The 17,570-nt window shown below is 43.9% G+C and overlaps 1 protein-coding gene across 5 annotated transcripts; it reads left to right on the top strand.

Annotated features, from left to right (window-relative positions):
* Nucleotides 1-545: 545 nt before the first annotated feature.
* On the top strand, nt 546-16,556 carry dnai4 (dynein axonemal intermediate chain 4). 5 transcript variants are annotated; one of them, XM_037788685.1, is made up of 17 exons: nt 553-820; nt 956-1,109; nt 1,208-1,380; nt 1,677-1,783; nt 2,020-2,176; nt 2,387-2,526; nt 4,228-4,392; nt 4,696-4,881; nt 7,140-7,279; nt 8,294-8,380; nt 8,507-8,661; nt 8,849-9,009; nt 10,645-10,757; nt 11,843-11,941; nt 13,381-13,607; nt 13,691-13,844; nt 16,227-16,556. In XM_037788685.1, exons 1-17 carry the CDS (start codon nt 618-620, stop codon nt 16,302-16,304), a joined length of 2,499 nt encoding a protein of 832 aa, XP_037644613.1. In that variant the 5' UTR covers nt 553-617; the 3' UTR covers nt 16,305-16,556. The 5 variants fall into 5 exon arrangements, with proteins under 5 accessions (XP_037644615.1, XP_037644616.1, XP_037644617.1 ...); XM_037788686.1 differs by lacking the exon at nt 16,227-16,556 and adding an exon at nt 14,935-15,737 and having other exon boundaries at nt 556-820; XM_037788687.1 differs by lacking the exon at nt 10,645-10,757 and having other exon boundaries at nt 546-820; nt 11,843-11,973.
* The last annotated feature ends 1,014 nt before the right edge of the window (nt 16,557-17,570 follow it).

Here is a 17,570-nt window from a genome sequence, read left to right as displayed (position 1 = left end):
GTGCTCAGGTGCTCAGGTGTTCAGGTATTCAGGTGCTCAGGTGCTCTGATGTTCAGGTGCTCAGGTGTTCAGGTGTTCAGGTGTTCAGGTGTTCAGGTGCTCAGGTGCTCTGATGTTCAGGTGTTCAGGTGTTTCAGGTGCTCAGGTGCTCAGGTGTTCAGGTGTTCAGGTGCTCAGGTGCTCTGATGTTCAGGTGTTCAGGTGCTCAGGTGTTCAGGTGTTCAGGTGTTCAGGTGCTCAGGTGCTCTGATGTTCAGGTGTTCAGGTGCTCAGGTGTTCAGGTATTCAGGTGCTCAGGTGCTCTGATGTTCAGGTGTTCAGATGTTCAGGTGCTCAGGTGCTCTGATGTTCAAGTGTTCAGGTGCTCTGATGTTCAAGTGTTCAGGTGCTCTGATGTTCAAGTGTTCAGGTGCTCTGATGTTCAGGTGTTCAGGTGTTCAGGTGCTCTGATGTTCAAGTGTTCAGGTGTTCAGGTGCTCTGATGTTCAGGTGTTCAGGTGCTCTGATGTTCAGGTGTTCAGGTGCTCAGGTGCTCTGATGTTCAGGTGTTCAGGTGTTCAGGCTCCTCTGACTCTCCCTGTGAGGAGAACTGCCTCTCTCTCCTTTAGTAGCCTGTAATGTTTTTCTGCATTTCTGAATATGATGTCGAAAAAACACACCGGTGGGACATAACAGCGTCTGTCCAGCAGGGGGACGCTGGGCGTCACGTTGCTATGGTAACAGTAGGGAAGTCCCAGGCCAACAACAACGGTGCGATAATGTCCGTCAGCTCTGTGCTAAAAGAAGAGAAGAAGAAGAGACGCACTCTGGTTCTGAGGCCGTAAGTCCACCTGGTTTCACTCATTTATTATTACTCATTATGATGATTATGATTATTATGATTATGATGATTATTGAGTCTGTTCAGCTTTAGCCTCCTAACTGTTCTGATGGCTGTTATTTTGCTGTCTCCTAGCTCCTCTCGAACTATTAATATTTCAGTATCAGGCGTACATGGAGTCAGCCAAAGTAGCAGAGACACAACCAGCGTCCTGTCCCCGAGCAGAAGACGTCTGAGCCTGGCCGCTGGCAGCAAAGTCCTCATTCCCACTCCGAGACAAGCTGTCCGGGTAAGTTCTGGGAGAGCAACAGGCTGATCTTAGCAGCAGTAGGCTAACACAGAGCAGTGATGGGGGACATCCGGGGCTTATCGGTCTCGTGTTTGCAGGTGTTGGATGAAGAAGACAATGACGTCACTCCTCAGCCGCTTTACCGGGCAGATGCAGCAGCTGCAGCAGCTGTGCAGGTCAAAGCCAGCAGGTTGTTCCTGGATGAAATCTGTGCTGGATCAGCATCAGACCAGACAGCAGCCACTGGCAGCTTCACCATGCTCTTCTCAAGGTAGGCTACCTGCTACCTGCTACCTGCTACCTGTACCACGAGCAATTTTGTTAAATATATGACTTGTGATTGTTTACCAGATGCTGCTTTATTAAATATGAATCAACAATGAATCAATGAAATTGCCTTTACATATTTCAATGTATGATTGATTGATAAGAGAGGGGATGTTGGCCAGGGAAATGATCATTTTATCTGTAGTGTTTAGTGACATCCCTTTCTCTGCCTTCCGTAGCCCATCAGGCCAGTGCTACAACAGGGTGTCACCCTGTAAAAGTGTCCTCATTGTTTTCCAGGTCCATATTAGGAAGCAGCAGGATATCCAGCCAGTCTACCATCGAGTCCATGAATGAGGAGATGGAGGATACATTTTCCAAAAGGGATATGCCCTTCAACTTCCCAGGTTCCAAAGTTCATTCACTTTGACTGCTATATTCATCTATTTTATTAAGCTCCATCATTAATGTTGGTATGGCAATAAGTTAATTTAAACAAAATGCATCAAAATACAGTTAAATCTACAGCATTTGATTCTGATTGAATGTCACGGTTGTCTGTAGCAGATAGTTGTGACATACAGTACCACTATCTGTGGTATTTAGTTCAAGGTTTTGTTTTATGTCTTGTGTTCTCTGCCAGATGTGCAGGGGAAAAGAGACACTGTGAAAGAACCTGTGACAGAAGACATGTTGAAAGAGGTCACAGATGTCTACATCTCTGAGACAGACAGCATTTCACTGCTGGACATACCCAGCACCTTTGTGTCAGTGGATGCTGATGACTCAGAAGCTATCATGTGAGTGTATAACACACAGGAAAGACACACCACTCGTCATTCTTTTTTAACTGCGAACAAGACAGAGATCGACAAATATTTCTCTCTGGAGCTGCCCTGGGACAACCCATACTATTGCAGTATGTGACTGTAGAATAGAAGTAAATTCTATCGATTGATGTGTATTCTTTGGTTTTAACAAACTGCCGTCATCTTCACCTTGTTTTACAGAGAGAGAAACAATCAGTATGCTGAGGTTTGCAGAAATGGAATGGGCAATGATAAGTATGTGGATCGATCCGTGCAGACATTGAATGGAGCAGCTAAAAACAAACAGGTCCAGAGCGACAGCACAGTCATGGTAGACACAGGTTAGGCTCATTATTTTCCCTCGGAGCTTGCAAAGTTAAAGCTGCATTCAGTGATTTCTCCTATGGCCACTTGGGGGCAGGAGAACAAGCTGGAAACAGCACTGAGAAATGTTCCCATTGTAAAGTTGATGTGGTTAACAAGAGGCTACAGTTGCTTATTTACACCTCTGGCAGACACAGAGCAAGGTCAGCAGTCATTTGGAGTCGTGTTTCTGGCCACCTGGTGAATCTAAGTCCAATATTCACTCTCCTATCAACTCTATTTAGCTTTATTCTCCATTATGTCCTGAGAATAACATCTGGCTCTTTGGGTGATGTTCACCAGTCTGTCTGCTGTTTGGGTCTGGGCAGCCAGTGTACAGTGGCTTTATCAGAGCTTTTTCCACTGAACGCAGCTTCCTGTTGTTGGAAACAAGGCAGAGGAGGGCAGAGACAAAGACAATTAAAGCTGCGAGCAGCCGACTGACGCGGCCAGGCACGGTGAAACCGAAACTCTGACGAGCACCATGACGCCTGCCACAAGACTCTACGACAAACGGTTCACGAGTTATGAAAGGGGGCGTGGCTAATGTGTAGGGGGCGACACAGTTGGTAACAATACCAACTTAACAAGAACTCTCTGCTGAGTTATATGACACCTCCCACAAGACTCTACGACAAACGGTTCATGAGTTATGAAGGGGGGCGTGGCTAATGTCTTGGGGCGGGACTATGAGTATATTTTTTGCATGGACCCTCAGCATGCCTGAGAAATTTCAGGCAGATCGAACTATGTACAGTTGAGTTACAACAACTTCCTGTTTCATGGCGAATGGCTCAAAATGGCCGCCACGCCACGCCACGGTCACGTTCGTTCAGTGAAAACTCACCATTTTAATAACTTTTCATCCTCAAGGTCTTAAGATGGTCCTGACCAAATTTCAAGTCGATCTGATCAAATCTGTAGGAGGAGCTTGTTAAAGTACACGGCCTATAAAACGCTAAAAATGGGCGAAAATCGCACAATAAATTCAAGATGGCTGACTTCCTGTTGAGTTTTGGGCATACCTCCAAGAGGCTTTTTTGTGCGTCTCCACGTTACATTGTCTGCCAAATTTCATACATGTAGGTGAAACCAGAGCGAGAGGCTCAATTTTTCCAAAGCGCTAGCGAGTCATTTTGCAACAGCCAAGCCTGAGACCCTTAAAATATCAAATTTTTGACCGCGTCTGATAAGTGTGCCAAGTTTAACAACTTTTGGGGCATGTTAAGGTCGTCAAAAAGGCGATTCATTTGGGAGGAGAAAAATAATAATAATAGGAATCCTTTCAGTTTCAATAGGGCCTTTGCTGGCCCGACGTTGTCGCTGCTCGGGCCCTAATTAAAACAATGACTTAAAATCAGAATCAGGTTTTCACATACAGGATATTTGCCTCAGTGTTTTGGTGCAAGAAAAATAAGAATCAAGTACTGCAGAGTCCAGCCTCAGCTGTCTGAGTTAAGCTGTGAGCTCTGTGAGTTGGGACACAGCTGCCCTAACATTGTTAACATTGATTAGTGCAGTTTAACAGATTTAGATTTCTAACAGCTTAAGTGCGTAATAATACAAGTGCCAATATCATGCACATTTCATGTCCTCTTTAAACCTCCAGGTAGTTTTCTATCTTGATGGAACAAATCCCTAATAATAGTGTTTGTCTTTTCATGTTTCCATGCCTACAGCCACGACTGTTACCACCTGGGACATGTATGACACTTTGCTCAGCCCCGAGCAGGATGAAAAGGTGTGTAGCCCTGAACTAGGCAGGGCTGACTATCCAGAGGCTGTTGTGGACACCAGCAGAGGGGCAGAGAGGAGCGTGTCGGTGGGCAGCACAGCCAGTACAGGTAACAATGAAGGACAGGATGCTGCTTCAGTCCGGGGTTTATTGGGCTTCATTTCATTCCCAATAGCCAAGAATGATAAGAAATATGTTTGTGGTGGATTATTCAACAATAAATAAATAAACATGACCTCTCAGATACTCTTTGATATTCTTTCAGACACTATATCACTACAACGCATATATAGTATATTCTTCCTTTCAAGATTCACAACTGAAGTAATATGAATTGTTACAGTTGTAAAAATGGAGTTGAAGATAGTTCTGCAGTAACTTGCATGTATCATCTTCCTGTATGTCTCTTCAGCCAGTGCTGCTAGCTCACTGAAAGAAGTGGAGGCGATTGGGATCAGTTTGAACGCTGAGTCAGACCTTCAGCTGATCATGCTGTCGGAGAAATTCCAACACTGCTTACTAGTAATGGAGAGGAGCATTCTGGGAAACACGTTCCAACCCAAGCTGGCTGCTTACAGACAGCTGCCCGTTATAGAAGGTAAGAATCACAATCTTTATTGATCCCGTGGGAGGAAACTCAGCTCATTATCACACACACACACACACACACACACACGCACACACACACACACACACACACACACGTATTGCCTCCCAACCATTGGTGAGGTCAGATGAAGTGTTCATAGATACTAATGGATAAAATGTGACCATTTGAATAAAGAGGTGAGTATAAATGGCCCAATTCCAGTCCGGTCCCTCCACCCTCCCACTCCATGACGGAGAGAACTCTGTTAGTAGTCACACTCACAGCTCAAAGAAGCTGCTTGTTCAAGCTGTAGGGTAGAAATACAGCAGCTACTACGGGACGAACTTCCATCTCTCCAGCAAGGAAATAAATATCAGAATCAGAAATACTTTATCGATCCCCGGAGGGGGGGATCGATTCTAGAATATATATATACACCGATCAGCCATAACTTTAGGTCAGCACGGGCATCTATCAGAACCAGCATTCACTTTTTCATCAGTTTGAGCTCCAGTAGCTCTTCTATTGGATCAGACAACACGGACCAGCCTTCACTCCCCACGTGCATCAATGAGCCTCGGGTCTGACCCTGTCGCCGGTTTACCGGTTCTCCTTCCTTGGACCACTTTTGGTACAGTAGGTCCTGACCACTGCAGAACGGGAACATCCCACAAGAGCTGCAGTTCTGGAGATGCTCTGACCCGGTCGTCTAGACAGCACTATCTGGCCCTCGTCAAAGTCACTCATATCCTTACGCTGGCCCATTTCTTCTGCTTCCAACACAAAGTTCAAAGTTCAAAATGTTCACCTGCTGTCTAATATATCCCCCCCACTACCAGGTGCCGTGGTAACCAGATAATCAATGATATTCACTTCACCTGTCAGTGGTCTTAATGTTATGGATGATCAGGGTATATATTTCCCTCTTGCTGTGAGGCAACAGTGCTAACCACTGCACCACCGTGCAGCCCTTGTATATAAATATGTATAAATATACAACAATTTCCAATCTAATGAACATGTCTACCGTTTTCTAGACTAGACAAGGGTATATTTGATCCTAAATAAAATCTATTTACTTTGTATAATATACAGCTAGCGGGTCATTGTAGTGAAAGAATCCCATTCAGGGCGATGCTGCACTCCGACGCGGAGTGGAGGGGTGCAGCATCGCCCTGAAGGGGATTCTTTTACTACAATGACCCGTTAGCTGTACATTATCCCGCTTATTACACGGCTACTTACTGAAGAAATCAATATTTTGACAGAAAAATGGTCCGCCAGAATCCATCATCAGAGCTGCGCTCATAGCAACGGTCTGTTATACATAGCAACGGTCTGTTATACATAGCAACGGTCTGTTATACATAGCAACGGTCTGCTATAAAGAAATTACAGACCGCAGAACGCCGTGATTGACCAATCAGAATTGAGTATTCAACACAGCCGTCTAATTAAAGTTGTTAACGTCTGTATGATAATAAAGTGTTTGTACTGGTAGTCGCACAGAATTTACATTGGATCGTGCTCCATGACGAACACTAAACGGCATTGCACATCGTCAGTAAGGGCAGCTGGTTAGTCATCATCGATGCAGCTCGCTGTTCGAGGGTTTTATAACCCACTTCCACTCCCCGCTAACTGGTTTGGGATGGCACTTAATATGGCGGACCCTCCACTCGAACGCACAAACGGAGTAGACTACTACTAGAACATGTTTACAAGCTTTAATGTTCACTAAACACTTTACTTTTCCCTTACCGGCTGTGCTGCAGCTCCAGCTCCACTCTAACTAGCTTTGTTTGAGGACGTGCCAAACTAGCTGCTAGGCAGGTATTATGCAAACGTGTTACTTTGTGACATCACCACATTACAGAAGAAAATGCAGGACTTCAATCGAGGCGATTTAGGCAGTTCAGAAGCAGTGTTTGTGTGGGGAGATGAACTCCCTTTGGCCTGGACTTTGGGCTTTGTAACTTTTTACACAAAAAAACACCACACGAAAGAGATAACAGGTCCATGTTATGGGCCAGCTTTAGCTCAATGGGTAGAACGGGTTGTCCTTAACCACAAGGATGGTGGTTCCATCCCTGGCTCCTACTGTCTGCATGTCCAAGTGTCCTTGAGCGAGACACTGAACTCCATGTTGCTCCCTGGGTGCTTCATCCTTATTCTTCGGGTGGGTTAAATGCAGAGGTCAAATTATCTTTATGTATCTGATGAATGAAATAAAGTTTGAGGTATTGTTTTTTTAATGGTTGTGTCAGACCCAGACCCTCTGGTGGAGCAGAGGGAGGAGGATACAGAGAGCCCCCCATCTCCAGCTGTGGAGCGACTCTGGGCCTTCAGCTGTGAGCTCAGCAGAGGACGCAGCATCAGCTGCATGGCATGGAACAAGAAGAACCCGGTACCACAGACACACCTGCTGCTGTACACCTCAGTCACTGTCATGTCATCTTCTTTGGTGGTGTTTTGGAATGCTTCTATCATGTCTGCCAGTATTTTAGGATGTCCATTTAATGGTGTTCACGACTTATTAGCAACGTGGGAAGATTGAACATACTGTAAGAAGATTGTAACATACATGTCTGCAGTATGTCATTGCGGATGACAACATTTTGTTGTCTGTATTCTTCTTTAAAGTTCACCAAGATCACAAAAAACACCTTTTCCATTTGTATATCAATGACTCACCCCGTGTGACATGGAATTCGTGAAGAAAACGTTGTTGTGAACAAAGAAGAAGAATCCAAAAACAGAGAAAAAGTCTTGATGAATTGCGTTTAACAACACTAAAACTATATCGAAGCATCCATTTACAAACTCTCAGTTATGGCCAAAAACATTTTTATGAGGTCACAGTGACCTTTGACCTTTGACCACCAAAATCTAAACAGTTCATCTTTGAGTCCAGGTGGATGTTTGTGCCATATTTGAAGAAATTCCCTCCAGGCGTTCCTGAGATATCCTGTTCAATAGAATGGACCGACCACGGGCCACAGCTGGTGCCGGCGCCGGCGCAGAGGCATAATAAAGCGAAGTAGTGTTATAAATCATAAAAATGTTATTGTAAATTGAATCCTATGTTATACAGCTGTAGATGTAGAAGAAACAGCAATAATCAGTTATTTTGCACAAACAAGTGTGCTCTCTTAATTGTGCGTAGATTCTGTTCTCACCTAAGAACAAATCCCAAATAAGAAAACACTGGTGAAAACTCAGTAAGTGGGTTTTAAGTAGAAATATCTTCTTAAGAACAGCTGGTGAATGACTGGGGATGAGGCCCAATGTTCCAGTTATGCTGGATAATCCCCAGAAAGTACTGCCAGTAGTTTTCACTGGAACTACTTTCTAACAAAAATGGTCCCAATGAAAAGTGTTGACAGTTGAAACTGTGTGTGTGCTCTGCTCTCCCTGCTAGGACCTCCTGGCTGTGGGCTATGGTGAGTCTGGCTCCAGTGACCAGAAACCAGGCCTGGTATGCTGCTGGTCTCTCAAAAATCCCACGGTATGACTTTGTTATAACCTTTATTTAGCTCCGGTGCTCGGTGTCTGTCCAGCAGTATGCAGAATGTAGACTGAGGATTGAGCTCCAGCTGTCCATTCCAGATGTTGTCATGTGTCCCCTTTGCAGTGGCCTGAGCGCGTCATCCACGGTGACAGCGCGGTGACTTCCCTGGATTTCTCATCCAATAAACCCAGTCACCTGGCTGTGGGCATGCAAGATGGCAGCATCGCTATCTACAACGTGAAGAGTCAAGACAACAAGTCAGGTGTCATCAGCAGCAGGTCAGTGTGTGTGTGTGTGTGTGTGTGTGTGTGTGTGTGTGTGTGTGTGTGTGTGTGTGTGTCGACAGTGCAGCTTTTACATCACACTGAAAATAATGGTTACTGGTGCTACTCACGTTATTGCTCTTTACTTTTGTGTGTGTGTGTGTGTGTGTGTGTGTGTGTGTGTGTGTGTGTGTGTGTTCAGTGAATGTCCCAACAGGCACTTGGATCCAGTGTGGCAGCTCAGGTGGACCCAACAGGAGTTGAGCTTGACGGGAGGAGAGAAGGCAGAATGGCTGTTTTCTGTGGCTGCAGACGGGAGGATCAGCAAGTGGCTCGTGTGCAGCAACGGCCTCGACTGCATAGGTACTGTACTCAGCAACACCATCGTCACTTCAGCTTGACACGCATAGTGATAAAGACTCTAAGAGTAAACATAAGTTCAGAAGTAACTTGAAGAGGCGGCTGTATTGTACAGAATTGTAATGTAACCCGTTCACAAGGAGAAACACCTTTCTAACTGCTCTTTTAGAAGCTATGTGAACTATTAGATAAAACTAATAGAAGATATTAGAGTAGAGTTTAAAGCACAGGGTGACAACATGTAGTCAATGGCAATTCTGTCAATACACCTCATTCCAGTGCGCCGAAGCACAAGGCAAAGTGCGATTTTTTTCTCCATAGGAATAAATGGAAAATCAACGTGAAGAGAGTTAAAAAGCACTCCTCTTTGGGGCCATACAGAGTCGCCATACTTTAACATAGAAACATGATTAAAAGTTTAAACAGGTCACGAGACTTGGGACTTTATCGGGCCAAATGGCCATTTTGACAGCTTGCACGGTTTTCACGAAATCGCAGTTTACATTTTGTGAAATTTTCAGACCGTTTCAGATTTTATAATGGGTGTGTATTGCATGGGTCGTTAAGGGCTAGAGTGCGTGATGTCATCGCTAGAGTGCGGGAAAGCTTTAAAATCTTTTGAAAATCTTCCGAACACATTGCTCTGTGGCCCACAATTTTCACTCTTCAGAGATATTTTTTTTCATCAAATTGTAGAAAATGTTGTGCTGGTCGCAGTCATGTAGCTATGGAATCTGTTGGACTTACACATTTGGCGATAAATGCATGGAAGTGACAGCAACTCCAGACAATGCTCCCATAGGGGCCCATACTAAATTTGGAAGATTTTTTGGGATCAGAGCAAAAGTTTCTAGATTTAGAAACTGCTGCTGAGGTCACATTTTTAACACTACACACAAAATGTTCACACCATATCTTCATCTGGGAGTCCTTATTCGTATCCTAAACAATCTTAGCGATAGGAGTCACGTTTTTTGTCGTAGAGGCACTTGTTCAATAGCTATTTCTCTCTTCGAGTCCATGTAAAACTGTCTAACTGGAGATTAGCAGTAACATCAAAGCAGGGAAGATCAAAGGTTTCCTTGGTAACCGTTGATTGCTGGTCCTCAGGTGACAGACATGAAGTAATCAGAGCAGGTTGACACACACACACACACACACACTCTATTTACTGTATCACGCCAGTTCAGTGAGCCAGCATGCTCTAAACCAGGGCTTCAATGGATCAGGGCCATAATTAATGTTATTAATTACACCTGTGATTAAAAGCCCCAAACTCTCATTGTATGATAACAGGAAACTAGGTATTCACCTAGTTTTCAAAATAAAACCCCTCAACTCTTATTGTATGATAACAGGAAACTAAACACTCCTCACGGCCCCCCAATCACCATGGCAACCGCTGACAGACACGCACGCAGCGAAAGGGCCTACAGTGATGACCTCACTATGGACCTCAGACAGTCTGAATCTGCCCCCCCCTCCACACACACACCACCCCTAGCCCCCACCCATCCTCCCAGCACCAGGCACACTGGTCAAAATTTCTTGCGAAATTTTCTAGTTTCTTTTATTTATTTTAACTTGCATTGCTATCCATCCATCCATCCATCCATCCATCCATCCATCCATCCATAGACCTGATGAAGCTCAAGAGGATTCATAACACCAAGAAGAAAGCTGGAGGGACCAAGACAGACAGTGTTGTGTCACCACTGACTCCTGGTCTGTGTTTTGACTTCCATCCAACAGTAAGTTGTTAACAGTGATAGATGCCTTCAGCTGAGTGGAGTTGCTGGGCTTCAAAGCTTGTTTCTGTGTAACACTACATACATATTAACAGATAGCTTTTGTGCTAATGCAGAGCTGTGGCTGTGAAACAGCTGCCAATTGACCCTTTGCTAAGTCCCGCCCCTTGAACGCGGACTGGCCAATCAATTCAACAGTCACTTACAAATTGTCCCGGTTTTCACTACAATTAAAATAATAATATTATACTTACATAGACGTTTATCATATTCCACTCATTAATTAATTTGTGCGAATGAGATAAGAGAGCCAGCACAGCGCAACCCACTGCAGTCTATAACTAGAGTGATGCTGTCAAGCCACAATTAGGCACGAACCGGTTACATTAAGTGTAGTTTTGATTCACAGAACCCTCCGTGCTTATGTGCACATCAAACGTGTCATTTTGATTAATTATACGACACAGTTCCTTCTGCGCATCAACAGGCATTTAGCTCCACTTATAACTCCCTGTGCTCTGTGGTCTGTGCTCCACATTTTACATTATAATAGTCTGTGACGAGCAACATGATGTGATAGAGATGATTCAGGTTCAAAACTAAAGTTGAAAAATAATGTACCGTACATAGGCCCAGACAAGGGAAACTCTCTACAGGACTCCCAAACTGTCAGTACGTCATGAGGGGCGTAGTCCTGTGATTAAAGGGGGAAAAAGTAGTGAATGTAATTAGTCATGATTGTCGCAGCCTTTAATGCCTTACATTGTTACACAGTGATCTGTAGCTTTAGCTTCTATCCTTATCTTTTTAACCTGTTATCAATGCTCATTCAGTTTCACATCCTGATATAGTGTAGACCCTTCTGTCTGCTTCTCTCTGAGATCACTTTTTCATTTTTCCAAAAATGATCTGCAGGGAGGTCAGTGACGGTGTGTCGCCATGGTAACGGTAGCTCTGACGGCTTGACGGAGTAGCAGCGAGGGCGGGGCTTAGCCAAGGGTCAATTATTGCTGACACTGACAATTTCAGTAATATTTCTAAGTTTGTATTTTGGTGACTTCATAAATGATTGTTATTATCATCATTAGGATCCCAGTGTCTACTTGGTTGGCACATGGGAAGGTCTCATTCATCAGTGCTCCTGTTCCAACAGTCAGCAGTTTCTGGAGACGTACAGGAAGCACTTTGTAAGTCCATCACCACTCCTTCTGATAAGCAAGTAAGACACATGAGACCACAAGGCCTTTGCTTATTATTCCTCAGACGCTCACATTTCATTTCATCAAGAGTGAGCTGGCTAAATCCATTAATGCTCTGTCCCACAATGCATTGCTTACCGGCCCTCAGCTGTTTTCTATAAATTGCAGTAAATGTAATGCTGCTACTTTTTATTAATTTTGATTTGCAGGTATGTGGAGTCCTTGAATAGTAGCACTGTGGTGGAGTCATCTTTTGATGAACAGGATTTATTGCCATATGCACAATGAAGGACGTGCATGCCACAAGCTCAGGGGGGCAGTTATGGTTGATGTATCAAAGCTCATCATTCAGAGCTTTCTTACCTCAGCCGGAAACATCTCCCCAGTTGTATCCACAGTATGCCTCACATGTCAAATCACCCATGTGTAAATAAAACCTCAAATCTGGCCTTGTGCAAATGAAAAAAGTGAGAAGAGCTGCATGACGTCTAGCAGTCCCACACAGATCCACATCAATACACTGTCAAAGGAAGCAATGCCCCAATAGAAGAGATAAAGCCAGTGTAAACACTGCAGATGAATCATGTCATTTGGTTAGACAATACTTCTTTATAATGAAGACTCCACAGGGAAACTTGAACTAATCCCAGTGTAGAGGTCAATACTGCTGAATCATCCCATCATTCTGCTGTATGCTGAAAATCCATCTCTTCAGGTTATACTACATATAATATCTCCTGGAGTTCATACAATAGTTACCTTTTCTCTGCTCATCTTGTCTTTCTGTCTCTCTTTAATGTCTCTGTCATTGTTATACATTTTTGTAATTTTGTTTTCCTGTTAGATACTATAAAAGGTAACACCACCTGCATTAATAATTCCAATATGTTATTTCCATGGCCTAGGAAAGTTCAATCAATATTAGTGAACATGAGCTCCTCTATCTCAAAGCCAGAAACCAGAGAAGGAAGTCTCAAACTGGTGATGTCATAGTGTATAATATCTGGAGCTCTTCCATAGACAATGAGTGGGAGACTGATTGTGTTTTCTTTTTTATACCCAAATGAGCGTTATTCTACTGTAGTGATCTCATCTGGGAAACAGAAAATGTTCCCATATACTCAGAACATTCCTCTGGGTGCTCTCAATGTCATCTACAACATCTCTCCCATTCATTGTCTATGGAGCGGCTCCACTCTTTATACCCTATGACATCACAAGTTGGAGTTTTAGCACTCCAGGTTTTGGATTTGGGAGAGAGTTGTTCATGCTTATTAATATTTTCTGGTCCGTCTTAGACCATAGAAATAACATGGATGAATTTTAGTTCCCCTTTAAATCTAATTGTATGACCACCTGTTGCAGATGTTGTTGTGCGGTTGAGTAATCAGAGGGAACTTCTGTAACTGTCCCATCTTGCCCCTCAGTGTCCTGTGAACTGTATCACATGGAGTCCACTCAGTCCCGATGTGTTCCTGAGCTGCTCCTCTGACTGGACCGTCCAGCTGTGGAAGCAGGACCACCATAGCCCCATGTTAAGCTTCACCTCCACCCAGAGAGCAGTGTGCGACATCAAGTGGTGCCCAAAGTGGGCCACAGTATTCGGAGCCGTTAATGAGGGACAGCTGGAGATCTGGGACCTGAATTCAAGCATGTGAGTGAGACTCACTCTGTCTCTCATGTGTCTCTCTGATGTGAAACCGGTTGTCCACAATATACACTTCTCTCTTCCTTCAGCTTGGACCCAATCATCGTGCAGCCTGCTGCCACTGATGTGAAGATGAAGTCCCTGCTGTTTGCCACACAGGCAGACTGTGTCCTGGTAGGAGACAGTGATGGACAAGTGACTGTCTACCAGCTCAAGAACATCAGTGTGGGAGACAGCAGCCAGGTAAAAGTGAGGGACAGGTGGGCTTTCTGCAGGGCTAGAGCCGCCAGTCAACTGTAAGGAAAAGAAATGAATGCATAGAAAGTCCTTAGGATGCTGGAGGCAGAAGTGCCCGATGTTATCAATCAGCAGATGTAAACTGCATGAGCACTCTCTAATCTAGCAGATGTACAGCATGTAATTCTGCATGGATTGCACAGCTGGGTATCCTTCTGACGGTCAAGGGAATACGTGTGTTTTTGTTCTACACCTTACTGTAGATGTAGCCCAGCTACACAGATAGAATTGTCTTCTAAAACACACACACTGGAAGGTAAAATCAACATCATATGTCCTGAAAGCAGATTAGGGGCAATAGATGATAAATTCAGGTTAATGATTTAATGAGTGGGATACTGTCGTCCTATATTGAAGTTTGCTGTGCTGTATATTGTTAGTACTACTGTATATCGTTCCTGGAGAAGAACACTTTCCCGCTGCTTTTAGTGGTTTAAAGAGGAGGAGAGGTTAACACTACTGGAATATCGGCTGGACATAATCACAGTTTAAACCTCTAGTCTAGGGTTAGCACTACTGGAATATCGGCTGGACATAATCACAGTTTAAACCTCTAGTCTAGGGTTAGCACTACTGGAATATCGGCTGGACATAATCACAGTTTAAATATCTAGTCTAGGGTCAGCAGTACTGGAATATCAGATGGACATAATCCCAGTTTAAACCTCTGGTCTAGGGTTAGCACTACTGGAATATCAAATGGACATAATCCCAGTTTAAACTTCTAGTCTAGGGTTAGCACTACTGGAATATCAAATGGACATAATCCCAGTTTAAACCTCTGGTCTAGGGTTAGCACTACTGGAATATCAGAAGGACATAATCCCAGTTTAAACCTCTGGTCTAGGGTTAGCACTACTGGAACTGTTTGTGCAGTTGATCTTTTATTGAACTTTTATTGTATTCCATGGTTGTTACATCCTGTTATCCCTGTTACTGTGCATTAGCTGGGAGGCATTTGATGCAGTTACATGGATACATGATGGCCAGCTCACGTCAGACAATTCACTGCGTCTCTCTGGATCTTTTCTTTCAGGTGGATATTCTGGAGGCCATCATCTGCTCTGCGGCTCTGGGATAGTTCAGAAACATAGACAGATGAGACCCAAGGCCTTCGGGTCTCTCTTTGCAAACGATGCATCAGTACAAAGAAAATGATGTGTCCAGATCTAGAAGTAACACAAGTTCATTTTGGCATAAGGCTTTAGTGTACATTGGTCTTTACCGCTGAAAGCATCAGACTAAACATACTGGCTGAGTTTGTCAAGAGTTGGAGCTTTAAGGGTTTAAATCGCTTCATTTCATTTGAATTCTATTTAATCGTTTTGCCAAAGAAGAATGAATATTATTCTTTAAAAAAAACACACCATATATGATTTGTATGTTACTGTAGAAAATAACCCCAAAAAATCATCACGTCATTAAAATCCTCAAATTCCCCGAAACAAAGCCAAAGACATGACGTCAGTGTCCTGGCAGCTCGGGCCACGCACGCCACGTCAAGAAACCATTGCTGAATTTTAAATATTATATTTCAGTGTTAATGGTTCCTGTGTATGCAGAAATGTTGACGGATTATTGTGCATGATGAAGGGCTCCACACTGAGGAAGACTGCTTTAGAGCTCTGGGAGTCAGAGATATGGTGACGTCTTGTGGCCAGATTTGGTGCGACAGAAAGTTGAGTGAATTGAGATGAATCTTATTCGACGAGCTCTTTGACCTGCTGGGATGCAGATGGACTTCCTCGGCTTTGGTTGGTCCTATAAGTCAAGTTAAATGCTCTCCAGGCTTCTCCTTATTACTTGCTTTAAATACAACATTTAACAGATGAAACTGAATTGATGAGTTGTGTTTTCTTTTATTTTGAGCATTCTTGTAGCAAGAGTCACACTTATTACTTTCTGCCTTTAATAGGATAGTCAGGACAGATCGACAGGAGAGAGGACTAAGAGGGGACGACATGCAGCGTCCACCTGTACGCCCATGAGCGTGTTGGTCTTAAAATGAGGTGTGGTCTGGTGCTTTGTTGGCACATCGCTATCTTGAGGCAGCAGAGGGCGATTGTGTCATTGACCAACAGAAACCTGGTCTACAGTCTGGTCCAGTATTTAAAGGGCTCATTATTCAGATAGTAAGATGAGTCTACAGGCAGGTTCACAATACGCTCTGCTGGTTCCACACACAGGGACGCAGCAGCAGCTCCTCCTCACTTAAACACAGTGTCGCCGCCAGAACAATGTTTTTATTCATGTTCAGGAAAACACTCAATTCAGAATATGATGAATAGAATGACATATAATGAAGTAAGGAGGTCCTTCTCATTTCAGCATTTTTCGCCTCCTCGTCTCCTCGCTCCTCGATCCTCTGGCTGTGACCCGGAAATCGATCTCAGTCCTCCATCTTGAAGGACGTCCCAATTCATAAAATGTGCATCGAGGAGCGAGGATCGAGGAGCGAGGAGGCTTGCTGGAGGAGCTATGAGCGAGGATACACCACTGCATCCTCCAGTGTTTCCTGCACGGAAGTTTATCACCGACCGACACGCCCCCTTACTGGATATCAGTTATTGATTGGACGCTGCGCCGATCAGACTGATCTGATACATCAACATCACTAGAGTTTCATACCAGAGTGAAGACAGATCACAGATTAACAGTTTTATATTTTAGTTGTCTTTTTATTCACCATCTAGTTATAATCTGTGTTAACTGTAGGTATGAACAACAGACGGACCATGTTGATGGTGAAGTGTTCCAGCAGCAGAAGGACCTGCAGTATCTCTGCTTCACACACCGTCACTGAAGGAGTCTGACACTGAGAGGGGTTTATAAAAGCTGACAACGAACAGACTTAAAATAACTTTCTTCATTTATTAGAAAGAGTTTTCTTTTGATGATCTGTTATTTCACTCATTCACTTTTATTAAATATCCAGTTAAAGTCAGAGAGAGAAGGAGAGTCTGTCTTTTATACCTTTTACATCATTTATCCTCATTTCCATTTAGTCACATGAGGCTGATAATTCCTGAGCGTCGGGTTTGATATGAGTTATATCATTTCACTTTTCCCTCAAACATTCAGACTAATACATAACGTCTACTGTCAGAATATAAATTAATACAGACGATAATAATGAATAAATAATATAAAGATATTGTGCCAGTAGAGATGGTTCCTGGTCCTCTAAGCAGGACTCAGTCCACAGTAGAAATACAGACTGCAGCTGTTATTCATGTGCAGGTGTTTGTTCAACAGGTAACAGGCTACAGAGAGGAAACACTGCTGCTCTGATAACTCTGTTTCTTTATTAGTATTAGATCAGTTCAGACATAAACAGCTGTTGAAGCTGACTGACAGCTGATCCAGCTGTGATCAGCTGCTGCTGTCATCAGGGACGGACGTCGCTTCACGTGACGCTTCAGAGGAAACGACGTCTCATGTCTCTAAAAACATATTTACTCGTTTCCTCTCCTCGAGTCTTTTCCTCGCCTCCTCCGCTCGCATCTCCCGTGGGCGGGACTAAGACGCGAGTCGAGGAATCAAGCCGTATAAAAGCACTAATGGGAAAGACCCAGGCTCTCAGGCATTCTGTATGATCAACCTGCAGCACGCGTGTGACCACCGTGACCAGAGAGATCACGGTGGTCACACGCCTCTGTGGCGTCTCCTCTC

The sequence above is a fragment of the Sebastes umbrosus genome, chromosome 12 (genome assembly GCF_015220745.1).
Source record: "Sebastes umbrosus isolate fSebUmb1 chromosome 12, fSebUmb1.pri, whole genome shotgun sequence".
Lineage (NCBI taxonomy): Eukaryota > Metazoa > Chordata > Actinopteri > Perciformes > Sebastidae > Sebastes > Sebastes umbrosus.
Note: the sequence above shows the minus strand (reverse complement) of the source record. Positions and strands in the feature narration are given on the sequence as shown.

What these genes read in the sequence shown, in the direction of transcription:
- dnai4 (XM_037788685.1), top strand. Translation starts at nt 618, where the DNA reads ATGTTTTTCTGCATTTCTGAATATGATGTCGAAAAAACACACCGGTGG. An exon ending in TCAGGTGTCATCAGCAGCAG is followed by an intron (nt 8,662 to 8,848) that starts GTCAGTGTGTGT and finishes GTGTGTGTTCAG; the next exon opens with TGAATGTCCCAACAGGCACT. An exon ending in AGACGTACAGGAAGCACTTT is followed by an intron (nt 11,942 to 13,380) that starts GTAAGTCCATCA and finishes CTTGCCCCTCAG; the next exon opens with TGTCCTGTGAACTGTATCAC.